This window comes from Nyctereutes procyonoides, unplaced genomic scaffold (assembly GCF_905146905.1).
Source record: "Nyctereutes procyonoides isolate TBG_1078 unplaced genomic scaffold, NYPRO_anot_genome, whole genome shotgun sequence".
NCBI lineage: Eukaryota > Metazoa > Chordata > Mammalia > Carnivora > Canidae > Nyctereutes > Nyctereutes procyonoides.
In genome coordinates, this window is record NW_026575052.1 from 26,173,831 (window position 1) to 26,195,521 (window position 21,691).

The following is a 21,691-nucleotide window of genomic DNA, read 5'->3' on the forward strand; positions in this document are numbered from 1 at the left end:
GCGGGCCCCCCTGTAAGTCCTCAGTCAACTAGGCCTGGCTTGCCGGTAGAAGTCATGGAGTCCAGAGAACTCCAGGTATCTCAGCCCAAGTCTGAGGGGCAGGGCAGAGGGGGAGAAGAAATGTGTCTCTCGTGTCCCTCCTGAGGATGGCTGGCGCCTGGAGCTGGTGATGGCCTCCGTCTATCCCCTGCCTCCAGAGAAGTAGCTCATCCTCCAAGACTCCTGGTCAGGGATTGTCCCATCCTGCTGTCCCCACCCTGACCCTCCTCAGGGGCGTCTCTCCCATTGCTGCCCTCGTTACACAGTGGGCTGGGCTGTCTCCATGTCCCTTTCCCCCACTTACTCAGCAGCATCGTGAGCGCAGGCACACCTTCCCGCTGGTGGCACATCAGCTGGTGGCACATCCCGCTGGTGGCACCATGCTAACTGCTAACCCCTCTCTCCTGACCCCTGCCTGGTTTCAGTTCAGATTTCAACCCTCGTCCCCCAATGGCTCAGGCGCCTCTGGTGACCAGAGGGCTCCCTCCTACAGCCCCCCATGCATTTAAAGTGTGGCCTCAGGGCTGCTGGCAAAATCGGAGCCTGATCTGACTCTGCACCAGGGTGGGGTCTTTGCCCCCTGCCTGCCAGGGACGCTGGGGGCTCCCTGCCTGTGCTGGCCCGGGGGAGGCACTATCTCCTGGGGCTCTATACCCAGTGTCTTGGAGGCAGAGCCTGGGAGGCTGTGCAGTGAGTGTGGGGGTGGTAGCCAGCTGCCCTGTGGGCCTCGCCAGTCCACAAGGGTCGGGGTGGGGGGCTACACAACACACTGGGCACATGCTGAACTCTGGTTTGGGGGTGCTTGCACATACTGGCTCATACTCTCTGAGATGTCTTTGGAAGGACATGCCCAATGGGAGTCAGAGGTCTAAGTGAGAGAGACTAACCTTTTCTATATATGTGTGTATATATAAACTACATTTTTAAGTGTCATGCCATTCATCTAGTCACCGTGCTAAGTACCTAAAAAATAAAACAAAATACTATGTACTCAAATAAGAGGCTTTTGAATCACGTAGGGTGGAGCCTCAGGTCATTAGGTGTCTCTGGGGCTTCCTGAGTGTCCTCTGGCGAGTACTCCTTCCCAGGGTCCCACAGATGTCCTCTGCTCTTGGACTCAGAAAAGCCTCTCGGGGACCTGGGGGTGAGGCGTGTTTCCCCCTTTCCCGCTCTGTGCCTGGCTCTGGTCCCAGGCAGGGCTGCTATCTCCGCGATCAAGGGGCGGGCAGGACAGCAGTGGGCACGTGCTCGGCCTCCCACCCTGTCTGGGGACCCTGCTCGCCAGCCGTGGGCGGTTTGGACCAAACTCCCTCCTCCTCCCTGCTGTGGGCCAGCCTATAAAGCCACCCAGGACGTCCCTGCCGCCCCTGGCCCCCTCCCCTGACACCCAGAGCCACAATGGCAGAGCTGCCGGTGTCAGAGATGCCAGGGGACCCCGCACTGTGCAGTGGGCGCTTCATCATCAGCACGCTGCTGGGGGGCGATGAGCCTCCACCGCCCGCTGCCTGTGATAGCAGCCACCCCAGCCACCTGACCCACGGCAGCACCTTCTACATGCGTACCTTTGGCTACAACACTATCGATGTGGTGCCAGCCTACGAGCACTATGCCAACAGCGCCCTGCCCGGAGAGCCCCGGAAGGTCCGGCCCACGCTGGCCGATCTGCACTCCTTCCTCAAGGTAGGCACCATCTCAAAGCCTGGCCACTTTCCTGCTGTGTGGCCTTGACCCAGTTACCTAACTTCTCTGAGCCTTGGCTCTGTCATCTGTGCTGTGGGGACAGACAGTTGTCTTCTTCATGGGTTGAGAGGCCTGAATGAAATGCGGGCATGGAAGCCATAAAGATCCGGACACATATTGTAGTGTTTATTGTCCAGCCATTGGCAACACAATCATGAGTCTTGGCCCCCTACAGAGGTAATGAGTTCCCGGGTGTGGCGGTGCACAGAGGCTGCACACACCTGAAAGAGAAAGGGACATGGGACCAAGGGAGGTCTGCAGCAGAGGGGAGGCTGGACCGTGGAAGGTGTGGATGGGGAGCCGGATTGTTGGTGCCTGCCTGACCTGTGGCCTCTGGGCTCCAGCAGGAAGGCAGCCACCTGCATGCCCTGGCCTTTGACAGCCGGCCCAGCCATGAGATGACCGACGGGCTGGTAGAGGACGAGGCAGGCACCAACGGTGAGAAGCAGCCTGGGGAGCCCGTGCGCTTTGGCTGGGTCAAGGGGGTGATGGTAAGTAGGATGTGGATGGGATGCGCAGGAATGCAAGTGGGGGAGACATGGCTCTGTCCAGGGGCAGCTCTGACTCTCAGGTCTTAGTGGCCAGGGTAGACCCAAGGCCCAGCCTGGGCCGCAGTTTCCCCATCTGCAGAGCGACCTCCAATTTTCCCTGGTTTTGTGCTTCTCCAGCCCCATGTATTCCCCAGGTTGATATCTCACCCTGGGAAAGATCTCTGGATACCTGCTTGTCCTGTGGCATTGGACAAGTTAGTTAACCTGTCTATGTCTCAGTTTCTTCACCTGCGAAATGATGAGAATTAAATGAGTTAATAGACGAACACCGGGTGTTATACTATATGTTGGCAAATTGAATTTAAATTTTTTAAAAATTTGCATACAAAAAAAAAAAAAAGAAGAAGAAGAAGACCAGACCGGCTTGGATCAATGCCTTCCTAGGAATTATTAGAAGAAACTGTTTTCCCCTGAAGCCACGAGGGGGCAGCACTAAACACACAACTCCAGGAGCGTGTTTTGTCGTTCCAGGTGATGGGAAGGGGAAGGCGTCCTGCAGGGTAGAGCACCAGCAGAGAATCAAATGAACTTGGCTTTGGAAGGCATTATGGGACTTTTCAGAGGGGATCGCATCCCTAGAAGGCTTTGGTCCTGCTTCGGGAGGGGGTGGGTGCAGGAGGCCTGGATTCCGACCTTACTCTGCCTACTGGCTGTGCTTCCTTGTTTCCATCTGAACTGCGAGCTCCCCTTCACCCCAGCAGCTCATATATGGAGTATGGATCTTCCCTCCAGGCTGCGGGCCGTGTTCAGTATCTCGGAGCACACAGAGGGCCTTAGAAGTCTCCCCGCCTCGTAAATCCCACATGCTCCTGCCCCACCCCAAGAACTTGGCCGGAGCCAAAGACCACAGCAGCACCCCACCTCCCTGGAATTCAGTCTCAGCTGTAGCCTCTGTCTTTGCTTTAAATTTGGAAGCTGAAGTCACAGCAACACGAGCGTTGTTTCTGCTTGTGTGTGGGGCCTTGGCTCAGCTGGCATTTGCTGTGCTCCCCAGAGATGCCAGGCCCTGGGCCAACAACTGGCCACTGGGACCATGGCTGGGGCTGGCAGACACAGGATCCCCACCTCCTGGGTGGAAGGGGCAGGTGGATCTCTGGGTACGCCTGCCTCCCTGCCCCACAGAACTAGAGGGGCATTGAGGTAGGAACCCACTGATGTAAGTAAAGCAAAGAAAGGACCCAGGGTCCCCTAGGTCAAAGTTCTGATGCCATGCCATGACTGGGGACAGGGACTTGTGTATTTGGCTTCGGGATATCCAGTCCACCCAGGTGGCCTCTGATGCCTCTCTCATCCCAGATCCGTTGCATGCTCAACATCTGGGGCGTGATTCTCTACCTACGGCTCCCCTGGATTACAGCCCAGGCAGGCATTGGTGAGTGCCACCTCCGGAGGGAAGGTGAGGGTATGCCTGAGACCTGATCCTCCCAGACCTCCATCCTGAATTTGGGGTACAGAGACCACAGGCTCCTGCAGTGACAGAGGTCAGGGAAGTGTGACAGAGGAGTCTAGACATGGAGTAATCAGGCCTGGGGACTCTCCCCGGCTCTGTTTGCCCTCAGTGGGTCACTCAGCCTCTTGGAGTAAATCTCTACTGCATAGCATCCAGGTTAGAAACTTGTGCTCTGGACAGACAACAAGGTTCAGTTGCTAGCTCTCATGCTGTGCGACCTTGCACAAGTTTCTTGACCTCTCTGAGCCTTAGTTTCCTCATCAGTAAAATGGATGTGATAAGTGTCCCTACCTCACAGACCTATTGTGGGATTTCTATGATGTATGTAAAACAGCATAGGACTTGGCACCAAAGGTGCTTATTGAGTGGTGACTTTTTTATTCCTAAAGGAGGGTGACTTCCCATGGGCTCATCAGCTCCCTGGCTGTTCAGAATATACCAGGTGGGAGACAGAGACCCATTTTTCAGATGAGAAAACTGAGGCCCAGAGAAGGGAGGTGACTTAGGTGGTATGGCAAACCAGTTGGCTGACTCAGCTTCCTCATGTGGCTCCTCACCTGGGAAATGCCCCAGCTGAGCTTTTTGGTGACCACATCCCCACCCACCCCACAGTCCTGACCTGGATCATCATCCTGCTGTCCGTCACCGTGACCTCCATCACCGGCCTCTCCATCTCAGCTATCTCCACCAACGGCAGGGTCAAGTCAGGTGGGCCCCACCCCACCCCAAAGGCCCTCCTCCTTCCTGTCACTCCCCCGGTCTTCACCCTGGGAATGGGCCTCTGAGCCACTCCCTATCAAAATGGGGATGCCCCAACCTGCTCCCCCTGGTTCCAGGTGAAGGCTTTGGGCCCCCATGGATGGACTGGGGGTCCCATGGTTACCCTCTCCTAACCTCCATGTCTGCTTGCCCCAAGCCGACCCCAGCCAGCTGACTCCTCTGGTTTCTTGGCTCTTGGCTCTGTCCCCAATAGGTGGCACCTACTTCCTCATCTCCCGGAGTCTTGGCCCAGAACTAGGGGGCTCCATTGGCCTCATTTTTGCTTTTGCCAACGCTGTGGGTGTGGCCATGCACACCGTGGGCTTCGCGGAGACCGTGAGGGACCTGCTCCAGGTGAAGCCAGAGGGAGCCTGGGCAGCCTACCTTGCTCCCCTCCAACCCCAACTGGGCCAGGCCCTCCCTCCCGTCTGCCCAATTTTCCCAGTCAGGGACCGAGGCCACAGTCTGATCCGCTGTGGGTGACCGTGATGATATCATCAAATAAAGACCGTTCCTTGAGTCCCCTTCAAGGGTGTGTGTTGCCTTTAGGGTCAAATTGTCCAGGCCGAGACAGCAGCCACTGTGGAGGCTCTGCTGGCAGGGAAGGTGCTTGTGTTTGTGTGTTGCTATGAGAGGGAGCCCATAGTTGAGGTGAATCCAGGTGGAGGAGTCTGGAGGGTGGGCTGTTCCGAGGGCAGCCTGCAGCCTGGCCTGTCCCCCTCCCCAGGAGCATGGCACACCCATTGTGGACCCTATCAATGACATTCGCATCATCGGTGTGGTCACCGTCACCGTGCTGCTGGCTATCTCCCTGGCTGGCATGGAGTGGGAGTCCAAGGTGAGTAGGGGATGTTGGGAGTGGTGAGGTGGAGAGGTGGGAGTCTTGAGGCCTCGCTCCCAGTCCAGGAGCGAGTCCCAGTCTTCTTGGTGTATCAGCTAGGCTTTCAGCTCTGCTGCTGTGACAAATAGGCCCTAGGGATCAGGGTCTTGAGCAAGAGTGGTGTGTTTCTCTCTCCTGTAACAGTCCAGGTGTGTGTGGTTCCTGCAGCTCAAACACCCAGACCACTTCCATCCTATGGCCTCTCTCTCCCCGGGTGTGCCCTTCATGCACCTGCTCCATGGCGGCCACCAGGGCCACCGCCCAGTCAGCAGGGAGGGAGAGGGCAAAAAGGAGGCACTTCTTTTTCCTTTTCTTTTTCGGGCACCAACCTGGAGTTGCACACATCCCTCTGCTCACACCCCATCAGCCAGAACTTGGTCTCATGGCCACACCTAAGGTACAGGAAGGGAGGAGAGATGCATGCTCACGGGAACCCGTATCCAGCCAAAATTCAGAGCTTAGCAGAGAAGGAGGGCTGAATAAATATGGGGCGTCAGTGGGCAGACTTGCCAGATCTGGCCTCCACCCCCCACCCCTGTGTCTCCTCTCTCTCTCTCACTCTGGCTTCCAGCTCCGCTGGCCTCCTCGCTGTTCTTTGAGTGTCCCCAGCTTATGCCCTCTGCTGCTCACTCCTCTGCCTCCTTTGGATCCTTGAGATACCTTCGTCAGCTGCTCTGCTAAAGTAGCCCCCACAAGGTCCCTCTCACACCCTCGTTCTGACCCTAGAGTCATGTTCCATATTTATCAGCAACACAAAAGCCTTGCTGTATTGCCAACTCCTAGAACGGGGCTGGCAGCCTAAGGGGTGTAGATGAATGAATGAATGAATGAATGAATGAATGAATGAATGAATGAAAGAGGGAGGGGCCCTGGGCAGGTCCTGTCCTGCTGGGGCTCCCTGAGCGTGAGGCCAGGCCGTCTGACCTCTAGGGTCTTTTATCCCTAGGCCCAGGTGCTTTTCTTCCTTGTCATCATGGTCTCCTTTGCCAACTACTTGGTGGGGACGCTAATCCCCCCATCTGAGGACAAGGCTTCCAAAGGCTTCTTCAGCTACCGGGGTACGTGCAGGTTGGGTCCATGGCTCTGGAGACAGGTACAGCTTGTCCACCCAACTGGGCCATTCTGTGGGCAGTGGGAGGACACGACCCCCAACTCCTAGGACCACAGAAGCTGCCAGAGAGGGAGAGCCTCCTGCCTGTCCGGCTGGGCCCAGCCTTCCAGGGGGCCTGACTCAGGCTTTGGTCTTGCAGGAGACATTTTTGTCCAGAACTTGGTACCCGACTGGCGGGGTGCAGAAGGCAGCTTCTTCGGGATGTTCTCCATCTTCTTCCCCTCCGCCACAGGCATCCTGGCAGGTGCCAACATCTCTGGGGATCTCAAGGTGAGTGGGACACTCGTCCCCCTGCTTCCTGGCCCTGTCCTCCCAGGATCTCCAAGACCGTGGGGCCAGAGCTTCTAAAACCCAGTCGAGTCCAACTCAACTCAGTCCCAGCCAAGCAAACCAACTCTGTTCATTCCCCTCCATTCTGAGGTTGTTGATTGACACCGGCTAGGCCTGGAGGACCACCCTGAAACGGGCGGGTCTCCTCCCTAGTTCCCAGGGTCTCTCAGCCTCAGGGGGAAGACTGGGCCAGGTCAGACTGGTTCATGCACCTCCTTGCTGGGCTGACATCCCTCCTGCACCCCCCTCCCCGGGCTCTCCCTCTCCACTGCTCAGAGGTCCAGGCTCCCGTCCACCATCGCCGCTGTCCCCTGTCCCCACGTCCCCTGCCCCAGCCCCCAGGATCTGCTGTTTCCTCCATGTTTCCTGTCTCTCCTCCACATTTTTATCTCTGCTGCGCTCTCTCCCTGGGATGTTTCTTTACCTTGAGAAGTTCTGTTCCTCACTGAAATAACACCTCCATCCTAAAATCTTTCCCAGCCCTTCTGCCAGAGTCATGGGTCCCCTTGTGTGTGGATGTCAGGCCATTTATGAGTCTCTTCCCCCTTCCAGTTCTCTTTATCTGGAGAGCTGAGGCCTACCTCAATGTCCCTACTCCCAGCTGAGAGGCAGACACCTACTAGGTGCTCAGTCCATGTTTGTTGAGTGAATAGTGGTGAAATGTATTGAATGGGAGATTTAGAGAAGAAGCACAAAGCGCTATAAAGTGGGGGAGGAGAGACAGACGTTGGCAGGGGCTCCAGCCAAACTCCTGGGTGGAGGTGGGGCCGGAGCTGGACTTTGAAAGCCAAGAGGTCCAGTGGTGTCTGGGCTGGGGCAGTGTCAAGGAGAGAGATGGTGTGCAAGTGGGGTGAAGGCGGAGAGCCTGGCTCGGTGCTGGGAACCCTTCCTCCCACACCCAGCCTCCAGTCCCACTTGAAAGGGGTTCCTTGATGCGTTTTCTTAAATGAATTAAGAATTGTGCCTTGGAGACAGTCTCCACCCCACCTGGCTCTGAGTGAGTGTGCCCAGGGGGAACAGGGCATGGCCTGGAAATCAGAGCTGGCCGCATTAGCCTGGCTCCTGTCTTCTCTCTGGGGAGCAGCCAGCAGAGGCCTGGCCTGCCTGCCTGCCTGCCTGCCCCGAGGTCCCTGCAGAGGCCGTCCTTGTGCTCAGCCCAGTTCCCCTGCCAGCTCTGTCACAGAGCATCATAGCCTCGCGATTCATCCAGACGCTTCGTGCAGCCTCTCAAGTTTCCAACCATCGGGGTGTGCAGGTGTCAGGGGCCAGGCAGCTGTTCTGGAGCTGCAGGTGGGGCAGGGGGTGCACCTTTGCTCTGTCCTAAATGCCCTCAAGCCTTAAAGGGGACCTTCCCTCCTGAATCCAGCCTCAGCCTGTTCTGTGAGACAGGGTGTCCTCAGCAGAAGAGTAGCTCCTTTCCATGGAGACTTGAGGCAAGCCCCTTAAAATATCTCCGGGCTTCAGCTTTGCCAATGGTAAAACCGACACCACCCCTTCTATTGCAAAGCACAGAATGAGGATTCCCTGCTTTGAACAGTGCCTAGCAGGGAGGAAGTACCAAGGGCTGGTAGTCAAGGTCATGGTAATTTTTTCCATGTGGCTGCAGGGTGGCTCGTACTTCACAAAGGTTATCCTTGGGGGTGACTGTGAGGGCTCATACCATCGTCACCCAGATGTCACCCAGAGCAAACCAAGCTCAGAGATGGCTGGGGGTTGCCCAGGGCCACACACCCACAGCGGGCAGAGGGACTGGAATGCAAGTTTCTAGAACAAAGAGGCCTCAACTTCATCATAAACTTACCATTCAACAAATATTTTTTGAGCACCTGCTTTGTGCCAGGGTCTTGTGGATACAGCAGTAAACAAAACAGACATAAGGTCCTGCCCTCGTGGAGCTGACATTCTAGCTAGAAAGAGAGACAATCGACCAATAAGTAAATAGGACGGGGCGTTCGCTCGATGGTGGAGATGGAGCGCAGAGGAGGGTAGGTCACCCCTGGGGGCGTGGAGCAAAGTCAGACAAGGTGGCCAGAGGCCACCCCAGAAGGTGACATAGGAGCCAGGACCTAAGGGGGTGATGTCAGAGTTCCCATCATCACTATTAATCCCTCACACCTCCCCAGCCCTCTAGTGCTTACAGAGCAATCTTGTGACCGTCCCCCTGTGCTATGACCAAGGAAAGCTTTACTAGCTTAATTTTGCAATGGGGAGGCTGAGGCTCAGAGACAAGGGACTTCCTAGTGATGTGGGGTCAATTCCTTGCCTGGTGTGGCCCCAGGGCAGGTCCCTGAGCACAAGACGGTTCCCACTCCCGAGTGCTCCCATTTATGGGTGCTTACTGCCTGTCGCGTATCATCCTGAGGCATCATGAGGTTCAGGGGCTTGTCCCTCTCTCATGGCTGAGAAGAGATGCTGGGATGTAGACTCAGATGTGCCTGACTTATGAGCCAGGGGCGGAGATTTCAGGCCAAGAGGTGGGGGCCTGATGGAGGCCGAGTGGAGCCATCTCCTGGGGATGCTGACACCAACCACCACGAACACTGGCGCTTAAAACAACAGACATTTATTCTGGCATATGGTTTGGGAAGTCAAACGTCCACAACAAAGTTGTCAAGGGCCAGGCTCCCTCTGAAGGCTCTAGGGGGTTGGGGTGGGGGGTCCTTCCTCTCTTCTCCCAGCTTCTGGCGGCTCTGACAAGCCCCAGCCTTCCTTGGCATGGAGCTGCCTCTCTGCAGTCCCTGCCACTGCCTTCCTGTGGCTTTCTTCCCTCCGTGTGTCCTTGCCTCTTCTTTCAGCAAGACTGGTCACTGGATTTAAGACCTGCCTAACTGGGCAGGACCTCATATTAACTAATTACTTTTGCAAAGACCCTATTTCCAAATAAGGTCAGATTCTGAGGTTCTGGGTGAACAGGAATTTTTGGAGACTCCATTCAAGCCACTCTAGGTGGGATGGGAAGTTAGGCCAGTCTGCTGGCCTAGGGACCAGGGACTCTGTGTGCTTTACCTAGTCACTCCATCCTGGTACACGACAAGGCTGCAGGGCCCCCAGAGCAGAGATCTCGGCCTCCCTCCCGCTCTGCACCTCTGTGTCTACTTTGTTCTGGCCTGCCACTCCCCTCCTCCCATCCCCTGCCTTCAGAGCTACCTCGGTCAGTCGGTCGGTTGGTTGGTGGTCTCCTTCACCATGAGGCCTCCCGTGGTTCCTGCAACCTGTTGTGCTCTCTCCCTGCCCTTGTTCTGCAGCACACCCCAGTCTGCCCTGTGTTGGCAGGATCTTGCCTGTACCTCTTCTCCCTGGGCCCAGGGTCCTCAAGGTGGGGCCAGGACTTGGCCATCACTGAGCGACTGTTGGTTCCAAATCAGGCTCCTGAGTGTTTGAGGCAGAGAACCGGGTCGTTGCCAGCCTTGTTTGGACCTGCCTGAGATGCTGAACCATGTCATGGTCCCTCCAGCTCTGTGATTTGTGGTCCTACCTGCCAGCTGTGCAGAATGGCCCGGGAAAAGCTGGGGAGGTGCATGGGTTTACTCCCAATGCCCATGTGACCTGCCATGGGGTTGGGGTCTATGCCTGGAGGGAGGAACCTGAGGTAAAAATCCCAGCCTGTGTTACTCCACCCAGGACCAATATTTCCTCGGAGGGGAGAGATTGGGGCTTGTCTGTATATTAATTGCTGTGGTACCACACAAACCAATCGGTGCATAATAGTGATCAACTTGCAACCAGCGTGGCCGGTGAGCCGGGCCCTGATCTAGGAGCCTGATGCAGATTAATTCACCCAGCCAGCAGTCCTGTGCGGCGGCAGAGGCTGAGGCATAGGAGACCATGCCCCCCATCCAGCCGGTCACCTGGGCTCCCAGAGCCTGGATGTATTCTCAGCCCCATGTTCTTGTGTCCCATCCTGCTCTGTGGGTTGCAGTCGTGAGGGTCCTTCCTCCCTGGGCCCTGGGGAAGGGGGCTCTGAGAGGCCAGGTCAGGGGTTGCTGGCCCACCTCTGGCCCCAGACAAGGGCAGGGCCTGGAAGAAGGCCCAGAGGCTGCCCTCCCTCCCTCCCCCTTCCCCAGGACCCTGCTGTAGCCATCCCCAAAGGAACGCTCATGGCCATTTTCTGGACCACCGTCTCCTACCTGGCCATCTCAGCCACCATCGGTGAGTAGCCAGCCCAGATTGCTGGAAGGGGCGCAGGGTACTTGGCTCTCCAACAGGAAGAGCTGGACCAGGACGACATGGCAACCTCAGGAAGTGGAGCCTCAAACCCTATTCTGGGGACAACTGGCGGTGACTAGAACAGCTTCATGGGAGGCGGTAGTTTGTGGTGGGGGTGGGGGTGGTCAGCCCAGGCTCTCTGGTCCCTTCAAAACTTAAGTCACAGATTCAAGGGTGGGAAAATCCTAGAGGACAAATTATACTCTGAGTTGAGGACTCATAATAACAATAAGGATGATGGTGGTGGTGAAGATGATGCCAGCCACGGACTTAAACTATAGGCCTAGCCCTTTATGTGCCTCATCACATTCAATCTGGGGCACTGCCATTCCCGCCACTTTACAGAGGACTAAATCAGAGCTCAGACAGGTTAAGTGACCTGCCCAGGGTCACACAGCCACTGATGGTGGGGCCGGGCTTTGAACCCAGGCCTGGGCTGTTGACATTTGCCTCTCACTGAGGTCCTCTCAGGTGCTCTTGCTCCCAGTAACCACCTTGTTAGGTAAGCTGCTCACAGATGGCCAAGGGACGTGGCCTAATCTGGCCTCTGCTTTAAGGACCACATGGTGATCTTAATAGGTCACTTTAGGTCACTGTGCCTCTGTAGAGCAACAACAACGAAAGCAATAGTGAGGCTTGCTTCCCAGGGTTGTTTGAAGTCCTTAGCATGGTGCCTGGCACATCGTCAGTGCTCCTGCATTTAGCTATTTGCATCGGCATTATTATTGTTATTATTAAGTATTATTACATGCTACAGGGGGAGCTGGCCCCTCTGCAGCCTCTCGCCCTCTGCAGAAGTGGCCAGTGTTGGGGAGGTGGGAGGAGAGGAGGGAGGAGCCTCCCCAAGCCCTGCTCCCCCTTCAGGCTCCTGCGTGGTTCGAGATGCCTCCGGGGTCCTGAATGACACGGTGACGACTGCCAGCTCGGGCGCCTGCGAGGGGCTGGCCTGCGGCTACGGCTGGAACTTCACCGAGTGTGCTCACCAGGGCAGCTGCCGCTATGGCCTCATCAACTACTACCAGGTGCACGCGGCCTCTGCCGGGGAGTCTGCCCCAGCAGAGCTCGGGTGGGGGGCCCGGGGCCAGTCCTGCCTCGGCGGCCCCTGGGATCCCCAGGCAAGGGGTGTGGACTCAGAAGCCTTGGGACCTAGCCCCTGCCTTCAGGGGGCACTGGGGTGCCCTGGGCTCCAGGCATGAGGGGCACCACCATGAGCGACCCAGACCCCGTGTCCCTGCAGACCATGAGCATGGTGTCTGGCTTCGCGCCCCTCATCACGGCTGGCATTTTTGGGGCCACCCTTTCTTCCGCCTTGGCCTGCCTTGTGTCTGCTGCCAAGGTCTTCCAGGTGAGGCTGCAGAACGGGGAGGGCGGGAAGGTGGTGTCTGGGAGGCCCAGGGGCAAGGGTCCCCGGGTGACAGCTACTGAGGTCTGGCATGGGACATGGACGTGCAGACTGAAGGGCACAGGGGGTCAGTGAGCAAACTCCTGCAGGAAGCAGCCCCTTCCCGAGGTGTGCTTGAAGAGCACCTGCATTTCCCACCCCAGAGTGTCCCCTGTGCAGCCTGGGGACCCACTTTTGCCTGGACGTGGTTGACACCCACCCCGTTTGCTATCTCCCTGGTGAGGTGGAGGGAGCAAACAGGGCCCGGGGAGGGGGGCCTGCAGGGTGGGGAGGGGGAGCGGGGCCCAGCCCGCAGTGAACACATCTTCCTGTGCCCACAGTGCCTGTGCCAGGACCAGCTGTACCCGCTGATCGGCTTCTTCGGGAAGGGCTACGGCAAGAACAAGGAGCCGGTGCGCGGCTACCTGCTGGCCTACGCCATCGCCGTGGCCTTCATCATCATCGGTGAGAGGCTGCGAGGCTGGGGGGCCGGGGCCCGGGGGGCCACGTGCCAGGGCTCCTCCTCGTGCTGCTCACCCTGGCGCCCGGTGCCCAGCCTGGCCAGGCAGGGAGTGGGCACTCAGTAATCCCTGAGTGAGTGGGGCTGGTCATGGGGTCCCCACTGCCCCCGCCTCCAGGCGGGGTGGCTCCCACACCACGCCAGGTGGGTGGACCGTTCTATTTTGTTCAAAGGGACCCTACATGCTCTTCTGGTTCCCCATTCTTGTATCCTGGCAAGTTGTCCCCCATCCCCCCAGCCCCCAGCTCGTCTGAATTAGTCCCCAGGACAACCTCAGAGCACAGGACAGCTCTTGGGAGCTGACACAAATAGCTGGATCGATATCTCCATAGGTGTATAAACTAGACAGTCTCATTTCCCACACCTTGAGCTGCCAGATTCCTTGGACTTCACAGTAAAGGAGGCCCCCAGGAGAAGGATCCCAGTTAACCAGTTAGTTAGATTGGCTTTCTATCCTGGCTATTTCCATATGCCCACTGTGTTGCCTTACCTTCCTGAGCCTCGGTTTCTTCGTCTGCAGAATGGGAGCAATAGCAGGTGTGTCACAGGTGGGCAGGAAGTGACTTGTGTACATGCACACACATGCATTGCATTCATACATGCACATACTCCCCAGTACTTCCTGACTTCCTTAGCCAACAAGGCAGATAGGTAGCCTCACCAGGCAAGGACAGCAGCTGTGCTACAGCATGATGACCCTCTGGCCCCTACTCTCTATGTAGGAGCAGGGTGGGGGCTGGCTGCTGGTGGCCCCGTGGGCCTGCCATAGCACAATCCCTCCCAGTCATGCTGGCATCACCAATCCTAGGACTAACCCTACCAGTCTACTCACTTCTACTCAGGGGAGCCTTTCCAGACATTGGAGACTCCTGGATCCTGAACCAGATGAAGAGGTAGCAGGGCCACCCCCAGGGGATGGGAATGTCTAGACTGATGTTCTCCAAACACATCTCTGCTTCCTGCTTATCCTGCAGTCTACCCCCAGCTCAGACTTTATGGATCTGACTGCACTTCAGTCTGAGAACCATGATCCCAGATGCTCTGGGACAGGGTTCTTGTGGCAATTCAATGAAATCACGCACAGAAGTCCTGACACTTGAGAGGTGCTTGTCTTGTTGTGGGATTCCCCAGAAGCAGGCTCCAAGACAAGGACACAAGGACACACATGTAGAAGTTTGTCTGGGGTGCCGGGGCAGTGGCAGCCCAGTGAGACAGGGAAGGGAAAGGACTAGTTCTTGAGTGGGTTTCCACTGTGGATGGAACTGTGCGTGTCCTATGGTCTCGGGATTTCAGATAAAAGATGATATATGTCTTGGGTCACATTGTACAATGTATTTCTTACTGTAATTTGTGGTTACAGAAAAATGTGACAGTCATTGTCCTTGGTTATCCCCTAATGTCTCCCACTGCTCCCCATCCTCGTAAGAGCCGGCATTTTATGGTAAACAAAACATCAGCCCATCAGTTTCACAAAATGATGGGCCCATTACACAGACGAGAAGGTTGAGACACACTGAGCCTCTGGAGCCCGTCTGGAATCCCCCAGCTGCGAGGGAGGGCACCGGGCGGCTCCTGGGCGGGTTGCCCAACAGACTGTCCTCTTTCTCCCCCGGGTCCCTGAAGCTGAGCTCAACACTATTGCCCCCATCATCTCCAACTTCTTCCTGTGCTCCTACGCGCTCATCAACTTCAGCTGTTTCCACGCCTCCATCACCAACTCACCTGGTAGGCAGCCCCCTCACCGCTCCAGGGAGGAGGCGCGTGGGGCCAGGGCAGGAGGGGGGAGGGGAAGGCACGGGTGCAGGTGAGCCCACCAAGGTCACCTCTCCAATGGAAACCAATCCGAGGGACCATTCAAGTCATAATCATAATAATAGCAGCTCTGATTCCTTAAGCACTTACGGTATACACTGAACAGGGATTCATATGCTGTCTACAGGGGGCGAGGAGTTCCCTGGTGCCCTCCACCCCCAACTTACGGGAGTCAGGAATTCCTGACTCCCCAGAAAAGGGAGAGAATTGGCCAAAGTCACAGGTTGTTGCAGGTTGCACATTGCACAACTCTGGGGGTGCTGCTCATATAGGCCATCGATTTGTATGTTATTCTGAAAATTTTTGGCAGATGACAGTAAAGTATCTCTCTTTTCTCATGACCCCCAAATCGCCAATGGGTCGGTCCCCCAGGCCACCTTTTCCTTAGACCAGGGACCTGATGCCCCACAGTTGTCCATGGGGCAGCTGTCACTAGTGGTGGCCCTGGCATGGCCCTGTGCTGGGGAGCCAGGCGGAATCAGGTCCTTCCCTGCCCTCTCACCCCCTTGGCTCCATGAGACACACAGGGCCCGGGGCTGGTGCTGACGTATGGCCATATTTGGCAGCAGCTGGACACCTCCTCCTTGGCGTAGCCTGTCAACGTGGCCAAATGCCAGCCAAGGCAGGCATGTGGTCCTCCCCAGAGCCTCCAGGCCCAGCCCCAGGATAGCCCGGGGTGGGGAATGTGGGCACAGCCTGGGACCCTGGCTCTGGGCACTGCTGGCATTGCCACACAGCAGCGCTGGCCCACAAGGATGCTCCAGAGTGTGCCCACAGACCTGCGTCCTCCACCCAGGGTGGAGACCCTCATTCCGATACTACAGCAAGTGGTCGGCGCTATTTGGAGCGGTCATCTCTGTGGTCATCATGTTCCTTCTCACCTGGTGGGCAGCCCTCATTGCCATCGGCGTCGTCCTCTTTCTTCTGCTCTATGTGATCTACAAGAAGCCAGGTGTGCAGTCTCTCAGGTCGCCCAGAAGCTTGGGCTCTCCTTTTCCCGGGGGGTGCCAAGCCAGCCATCCTGCCCTTCAGCCCAGCCAGGGGGCCTGCATCACCCTCCAGCCTCATGGGGTGAGGAGCCTATGGGAACATGCCCACTCTGAGCCCACACCTCTTCTTCTGGACTGTCCTCCTGCCACCCAGGACCATGAAATTGCCTGCCCAGGGCCATCCTCTTGAAGTGGCCAGCCCACTGGGGTACGCACCCAGCCCTGGCTGACCAAAGGGCAGGTGGACACGGTGTGGTATCTACATGCACGCAAACAAGGATCCCAGGGTGACAGTGCCCGGTTGGGGACAGGATATGGAACTCCAGGAAAGCCTAGAATTCTCAATTCGAACCTGGCTTTCCAGGGTATTGTCTGTTTGTCAAGGGAGGAGAATGTTTTGTAGAGTTTAATACTTGGAAGTGTAACTTAAACATGTAGCCATATGATAGGTGCAAAGGTCAGGAAGAGATCTGCAGGCTGTCCACCGGCCAGGCGGCCCAGCTTCCACGGTGCTTGATTTCTAAACAAGGTCAACGCTCCCTCCCTCTGCACGGCTGGTTGGCTGGTTCCTCCCGGGGCTTGCTTTTGTTTTCTTCCCCACCAAGATTTTATTTATTTATTCATGAGAGACGCAGAGGGAGACTCGATCCCAGGACCCCAGGATCATGACCTGAGCCAAACCCCAGACGCTCAAGCCCTGAGCCACCCAGGTACCCCTCTCCCGGGGACTTTCTAATCTTGTGGCCCCCCCCCCTGCTCAGAGGTGAACTGGGGCTCCTCGGTCCAGGCCGGCTCCTACAACCTGGCCCTGAGCTACTCGGTCGGCCTCAACGAGGTGGAGGACCACATCAAGAACTACCGGTGAGCGCAGCCACGTCCCTGCTCTGGGAGGGCTCCTGTCCCCAAGTAGGCAGACCCCGGGGTGGGCCCCACCCAGGCTCCGAGAGGGCCGCACCCGCCTGCGGTCAGGGGCCCGCGCTGACGTTGCTCTGCGGGGACCAAGTGAGTCTGGTGACCTCTCGGTACCTGAGTTTTCACAGCAGAATATGCTCCCGGAGACGCAGAGGGCCATGTCAGGACGATCTGGTCTTGTGGTCCCGTCGCAGTCATCCGCCAGGCTGACTCCTTAGCGAGGACAGTGTCCGGGAAGCCCTCCCACCAGAGCTCGTGCCAACCGTCGGCCGCGTGGATTTATGTTGCACTGCTGTGCGGAGGGCCTTAGGCCACCTTGCCACGACCCCCTGGGGGGTGAGGTCACTGACCCCGTCACCCATGAGAACACCGACGCACAGAGATTAAGTAACTGCCCTGAGGTCACACAGCTGGTGGGTGACCAATTTTTTTCTGGCTCCAACGGAGTCTGGTAGTGGCCCCAGACCATGACCCTTGGCCTCTTCATCCAGAGGCCAAGTCACCCACCCACGTGGCACAGGGATCTTGCATGTGCCGTGCCTCCCTGTCCCAGTCTTTGCTCTTCCCTGCACCTGCCTCCTGCTCCCAGACGCCCGTGGGCTCTGCCCAGGTGGCTCATGTGCTTTTGCCTCCCCCTCCTCAGCCCCCAGTGCCTAGTGCTCACGGGGCCCCCCAACTTCCGCCCCGCCCTGGTTGACTTTGTGGGCACCTTCACCCGGAATCTCAGCCTGATGATCTGTGGCCATGTGCTTATCGTGAGTGGCCCCTATAGGTGGGGGAGGTGTACCCTTGGAGGCGCCCCTGGGCATGAAGTCCACCTTGCATGGGGGGCAGAGAGTGTGGGGAGGAGTGGGGGGCAGAAGGGGCAGTGGAGCAAGCTGTGGGCCCAGCCGTCTCCCCTCCCTTGCCCCAACCCTCGGCTTCTCCCCGCTGCCCTGCCTCTTGCTTGTTCCCTCCATCTTCCTCTCTCCTCCCTCCTCCTCTTCTTTCCCTCCCTGCTCTGACTCCAGTGGGGAAATGGGCACCTCTGGGGGTGGCTGAGCCCATGGGGCAGCCTCCAGGGAGGAGATTTGCTGAATCTCACCAGGCCAGAGGGTGAAGGCAGCCCCTGACATCACGGCCGCCACCGCCCACAGGGACCCCGCAAACAGAGGATGCCCGAGCTCCGGCTCATCGCCAATGGGCATACCAAGTGGCTGAACAAGAGGAAGATCAAGGCTTTCTACTCAGATGTCATCGCTGAGGACCTCCGCAGCGGCGTTCAGATTCTGATGCAGGTGCCACGGGGTTGAGGCTTCGCCACAGGGTGTATTACTTGATGTGACAACCTGGAAGGCGGGATGTCCTGAGAGGCTAGTTGAAGTTCCTTTTGCTGCAGCAGGGGTCCCTGCCTTTCTTGTCTCTCCAGATATGCTGATTCACGGCACTTTCTTCGGGTGCCCAAGAGCCTAGGGGAAACTGACCTGGAAGCCTGTGAGGCCTGCGTGACCTTGAGCAATTCTTTTTTATTATTATTATTAAATATAATATACAGACAGCAAAGTGAAAAATATTAAGTGTATCATCTGATAAATGTTTACGTATGCAGATACACCCAGTGGTGTGAAACCCCACTGAGATCAAGTTCTAGAACGTTCCATTGGGCAATTCATTTTACTGCTCAGTTTTCTCAGCTGTAAAATGGGATGCATAGATAAAATAACAGTTGTCGATCCTGAGCCAACATATCAAAAGTCTCTCTAATAATTCCAAATATGTCTCATTTTTTAAAGAAAAGAACATACAGGGTCTTCTTTTGGGAGTATGAAAATATTTTGGGAGTGGATAGAAGTAATGGTTGCACAGCATTATAAATATACTAAAATTCTACTGAATTATACCCTTTAAAATGGTTAATTTTGTGTCATGTGAATTTCACTTCAAAAATTTTTTTAACATTTTGAAACATTAAAAAAAGAAATATGAAAGATGTATGGGTAAGATGGCCTGGGGATATTCTAAGCTTGGTATCCAAATTTAAGTCCCTTGTGATGAGAAATTATTTGCTAGAGAAGCAGGAAGTGGGATAATCCAGAGCTCATGGGGACAGTCCAGTCATTGTAGCTTCTGGCTGTAGCTTCACCTTTCTCATGGGTGTGTCCAGGCCAGCAGGACCCTGACCCTCAGGATGTGATTCCTGAGCCCTCACCACCTAGTGAGGAGGGCAGGTGGGACTGAGAGAACAGCACCCCTGTGGGGCACGAGGCCTAGTCCCTCACCTCCCCCCACACCCTTTTGCAGGCCGCAGGTCTTGGGAGAATGAAGCCAAACATTCTGGTGGTTGGATTCAAGAAGAACTGGCAGTCGGCTCACCCGGCCACGGTGGAAGATTACATTGGCATCTTGCAGTGAGTGAGGGCATGAGGGAGGCAGGGCCTGGGGTCTGTTATTTGGGCCTTTGGAGTTTCCTGGGCCTTGGGAAGCAGAGGGGAAGCAGTGGATGTTATAAGAAGCTGGTCCAAACTTGAGAAAGGAACAGACCCACTGAGGGCTCGCCACTCTGACCTATGGCCTGTGGACACCAAGGTGGGCAGGGAACAGTCAGGGAACACAGTGAAGGGGACCAGGTGTGGGACCACAGGGAGCAGTGAGGACTGTGGCAAGCTGCAGTAAAGCTGCTACTTGGCTCCAGCCAGTTGTGTGCACACAGAAATGTGAGCCCAGTGTTGCCAGATATTCTGGCTTCTCAGAGAAATTGAAAAGGTAGGTTTTTAGGTGAAAACCTTGTGCCCACCTGTGAACTCTAGAAGGCCTGCTGACAGCCAGCTCTCAAGCTGTGAGGTGGTGCTACTGAGCAAGAAGCAAAACCAGGCCTCCCAGGAGGCAGTAGTGTGAGGAAGGGGACCAGGAGGATAAACTCCCCAGGGATTTCAGGGTGAACCCCAAACCCTTTCTCCTTTAGCTCCTCCTGTGCAACCTCCTGAAAATGCCTGCCTGAGTTGCTTTTCTGTGTTGACATGGTACAGAGAGGCAGCGTGTAGTAGAGTGTAAAGAACAAAGGCTAGGGCACCTGGGTGGCTCAGTTGGTTGAGCATCTAACTCTTAATTTTGGCTCAGGTCATGATCTCAGGGTCATGGGATCGAGCTCCATGCTCAGCGGGGAGTCAGCTTGGGATTCTCTCTCTCCCTCTCCCTCTGCCCCTCCCAACCTGCTCGTGCCTGCTTTCTCTGTCTCTCTCTCTTTCTCAAATTAAATAAATTAAAATAAAAATGTTTTAAAAATTAGTAAATAAATTGAAAGAAAGAAAAAGAACAAACTAAGGGAGTGTTGGGGACCTGGGACCTGCTTCCAGGTCTGCTATGACCCAGCTCCCTGACCCTGAGCCGTGCATCTCAGTTGCCTCCGACAAGGACAACAGGCAGTGGTGGAACATTTGTCCTTCAGCACCCACCCCCCTGGTTCCAGTGCTCCAAGGCACCAAAATACTGGGGCCTGAGAAGCGCCCACCCCAGAGATGTCTAGCTAAAGGAGGCCATGGGGATCCCTGGGTGGCTCAGCGGTTTAGTGCTGCTTTCAGCCCAGGGTATGGTCCTGGAGACCCAGGATCGAGTCCGCGTCGGGCTCCCTACATGGAGCCTGCTTCTCCCTCTGCCTATGTCTCTGCTTCTCTCTCTCTCTGTATCTCTCATGAATAAATAAATAAAATCTTAAAAAAAATAAATAAAGGAGGCCATGGAGGCAATGCTTAGCCCATCAGATCAAGCCTGACTGGTCTCTGGGGACCTCTGTCCACTGGGCAGTGAATAGACTTCTGAGGTCGGAGTCTTCTAGACATTCCCTTTAGACAAGCTGTTGTTGCCCTCCTGAGCAAGGCCATTCCTGTGTGTGCCGGCCCTCGGGGATCAGTCTCAGCTATTTGATTCTAAGCCAGCTGGCCACTTCCTTAGCATGGACCACAGGCAAGTTACTCAGTGAAACTCAAGTCTTGCTTCTGTAAAATAGGGGTAAGGATTCCCATCCCACCTCTGTTGGCAGCCTGTGCAGATTATCTGAGCATATCAGGAGGACAGGGCTTGCCTTGAAGACTGGCCTGACTCGGTTTCCCCTGAGTACAGGGTCCAGAGCATCCCTAGTGCCACAAACTGTAGAGCTAGGAGGGTTCTGGGGGCCTCCCCAGCTCTGCTTGCATGTTACACAGGTGGGAAGATCAAGGTGCTGAGAGAGGAGGGTATGGTGGGAGGCGGGGCCAGCTCTAGACATCTGGTGTCTGGGGGCTGGGGGCCAGAGGAGCCTGACCCCATCTCTTGTCTTTCCAGCGATGCTTTTGATTTCAACTATGGTGTGTGTGTCATGAGGATGCGAGAGGGGCTCAACATATCAGAGGTGATGCAGGCACACAGTGAGTACATGCCCCACCTGCTTGGCACCCCTGTTCAAAACCAGAACAGCATCCCAGAGAGTTCTAGAACCTGATATTTTGTAAGTGGTGGAAGGAAGAGAGGGGGGAATTAGTAAGGAATAAAAGCCTAAAAAGTTGGCTTTTGATGGAGTCTCAGAGTTCCTCAAGTTTCCAAATGAAGACACTGAAGCCCAGAACAGGGACATGACTGGTTCAAGGTAATGCTTCCATCTGGGGCAGAATCAAGACTGGACCTCAGAGCTCCCCAACCACTATCAGGGTTTTTTATAACCAGATGGCATAAAGAGGATCTAATAGAGAGGAAGGACAAGAGAAGAGAAAGGAGCGTGCCCATGTAAAGATGCCAGAGCATGAAAATACATAGAGACCAGAGCCTGGACCCTTTGGTCCCTAAGACCATCTCTGGGCTGCTGAGTAGGGATGTTTTACATTTAGTCACACAGGAATGCGCAGGTCGGGGGTGGAAGGAGCAGGAAGGGAAACACCTGGGCGCAGCTGGGATGACGCTGCTCCTGTGCAGCTGAAAGAAATCACAGATAATACAGGAAACAAATGGGAGTGGGATGGGGGAGGTGGGTGAGAGTCGTGGAAGCCACATTTCTGGCAGGTGG

At 56.0% G+C, this 21,691-nt stretch overlaps 1 protein-coding gene across 3 annotated transcripts in view; it reads left to right on the forward strand.

Annotated features, from left to right (window-relative positions):
* The first annotated feature begins 1,425 nt into the window (after positions 1 to 1,425).
* SLC12A3 (solute carrier family 12 member 3) overlaps positions 1,426 to 21,691 on the forward strand; it is a 38,021-nt gene continuing 17,755 nt past the window's right edge. For 2 of the 3 annotated variants that reach the window (XM_055332441.1, XM_055332443.1), the window contains exons 1-19: positions 1,426 to 1,719; positions 2,124 to 2,270; positions 3,627 to 3,702; positions 4,393 to 4,488; positions 4,754 to 4,893; positions 5,267 to 5,377; positions 6,366 to 6,477; positions 6,670 to 6,800; positions 10,925 to 11,009; positions 11,931 to 12,088; positions 12,304 to 12,411; positions 12,789 to 12,912; positions 14,591 to 14,692; positions 15,576 to 15,731; positions 16,530 to 16,629; positions 17,324 to 17,435; positions 17,817 to 17,957; positions 18,961 to 19,067; positions 20,977 to 21,059. In XM_055332441.1, coding sequence (XP_055188416.1) covers positions 1,438 to 1,719; positions 2,124 to 2,270; positions 3,627 to 3,702; positions 4,393 to 4,488; positions 4,754 to 4,893; positions 5,267 to 5,377; positions 6,366 to 6,477; positions 6,670 to 6,800; positions 10,925 to 11,009; positions 11,931 to 12,088; positions 12,304 to 12,411; positions 12,789 to 12,912; positions 14,591 to 14,692; positions 15,576 to 15,731; positions 16,530 to 16,629; positions 17,324 to 17,435; positions 17,817 to 17,957; positions 18,961 to 19,067; positions 20,977 to 21,059 — 2,371 coding nt within the window. In that variant the 5' untranslated portion in view covers positions 1,426 to 1,437. The remainder of the gene's footprint in view (positions 1,720 to 2,123; positions 2,271 to 3,626; positions 3,703 to 4,392; positions 4,489 to 4,753; positions 4,894 to 5,266; positions 5,378 to 6,365; positions 6,478 to 6,669; positions 6,801 to 10,924; positions 11,010 to 11,930; positions 12,089 to 12,303; positions 12,412 to 12,788; positions 12,913 to 14,590; positions 14,693 to 15,575; positions 15,732 to 16,529; positions 16,630 to 17,323; positions 17,436 to 17,816; positions 17,958 to 18,960; positions 19,068 to 20,976; positions 21,060 to 21,691) is intronic. The other variant, XM_055332442.1, reaches the window with a different exon arrangement.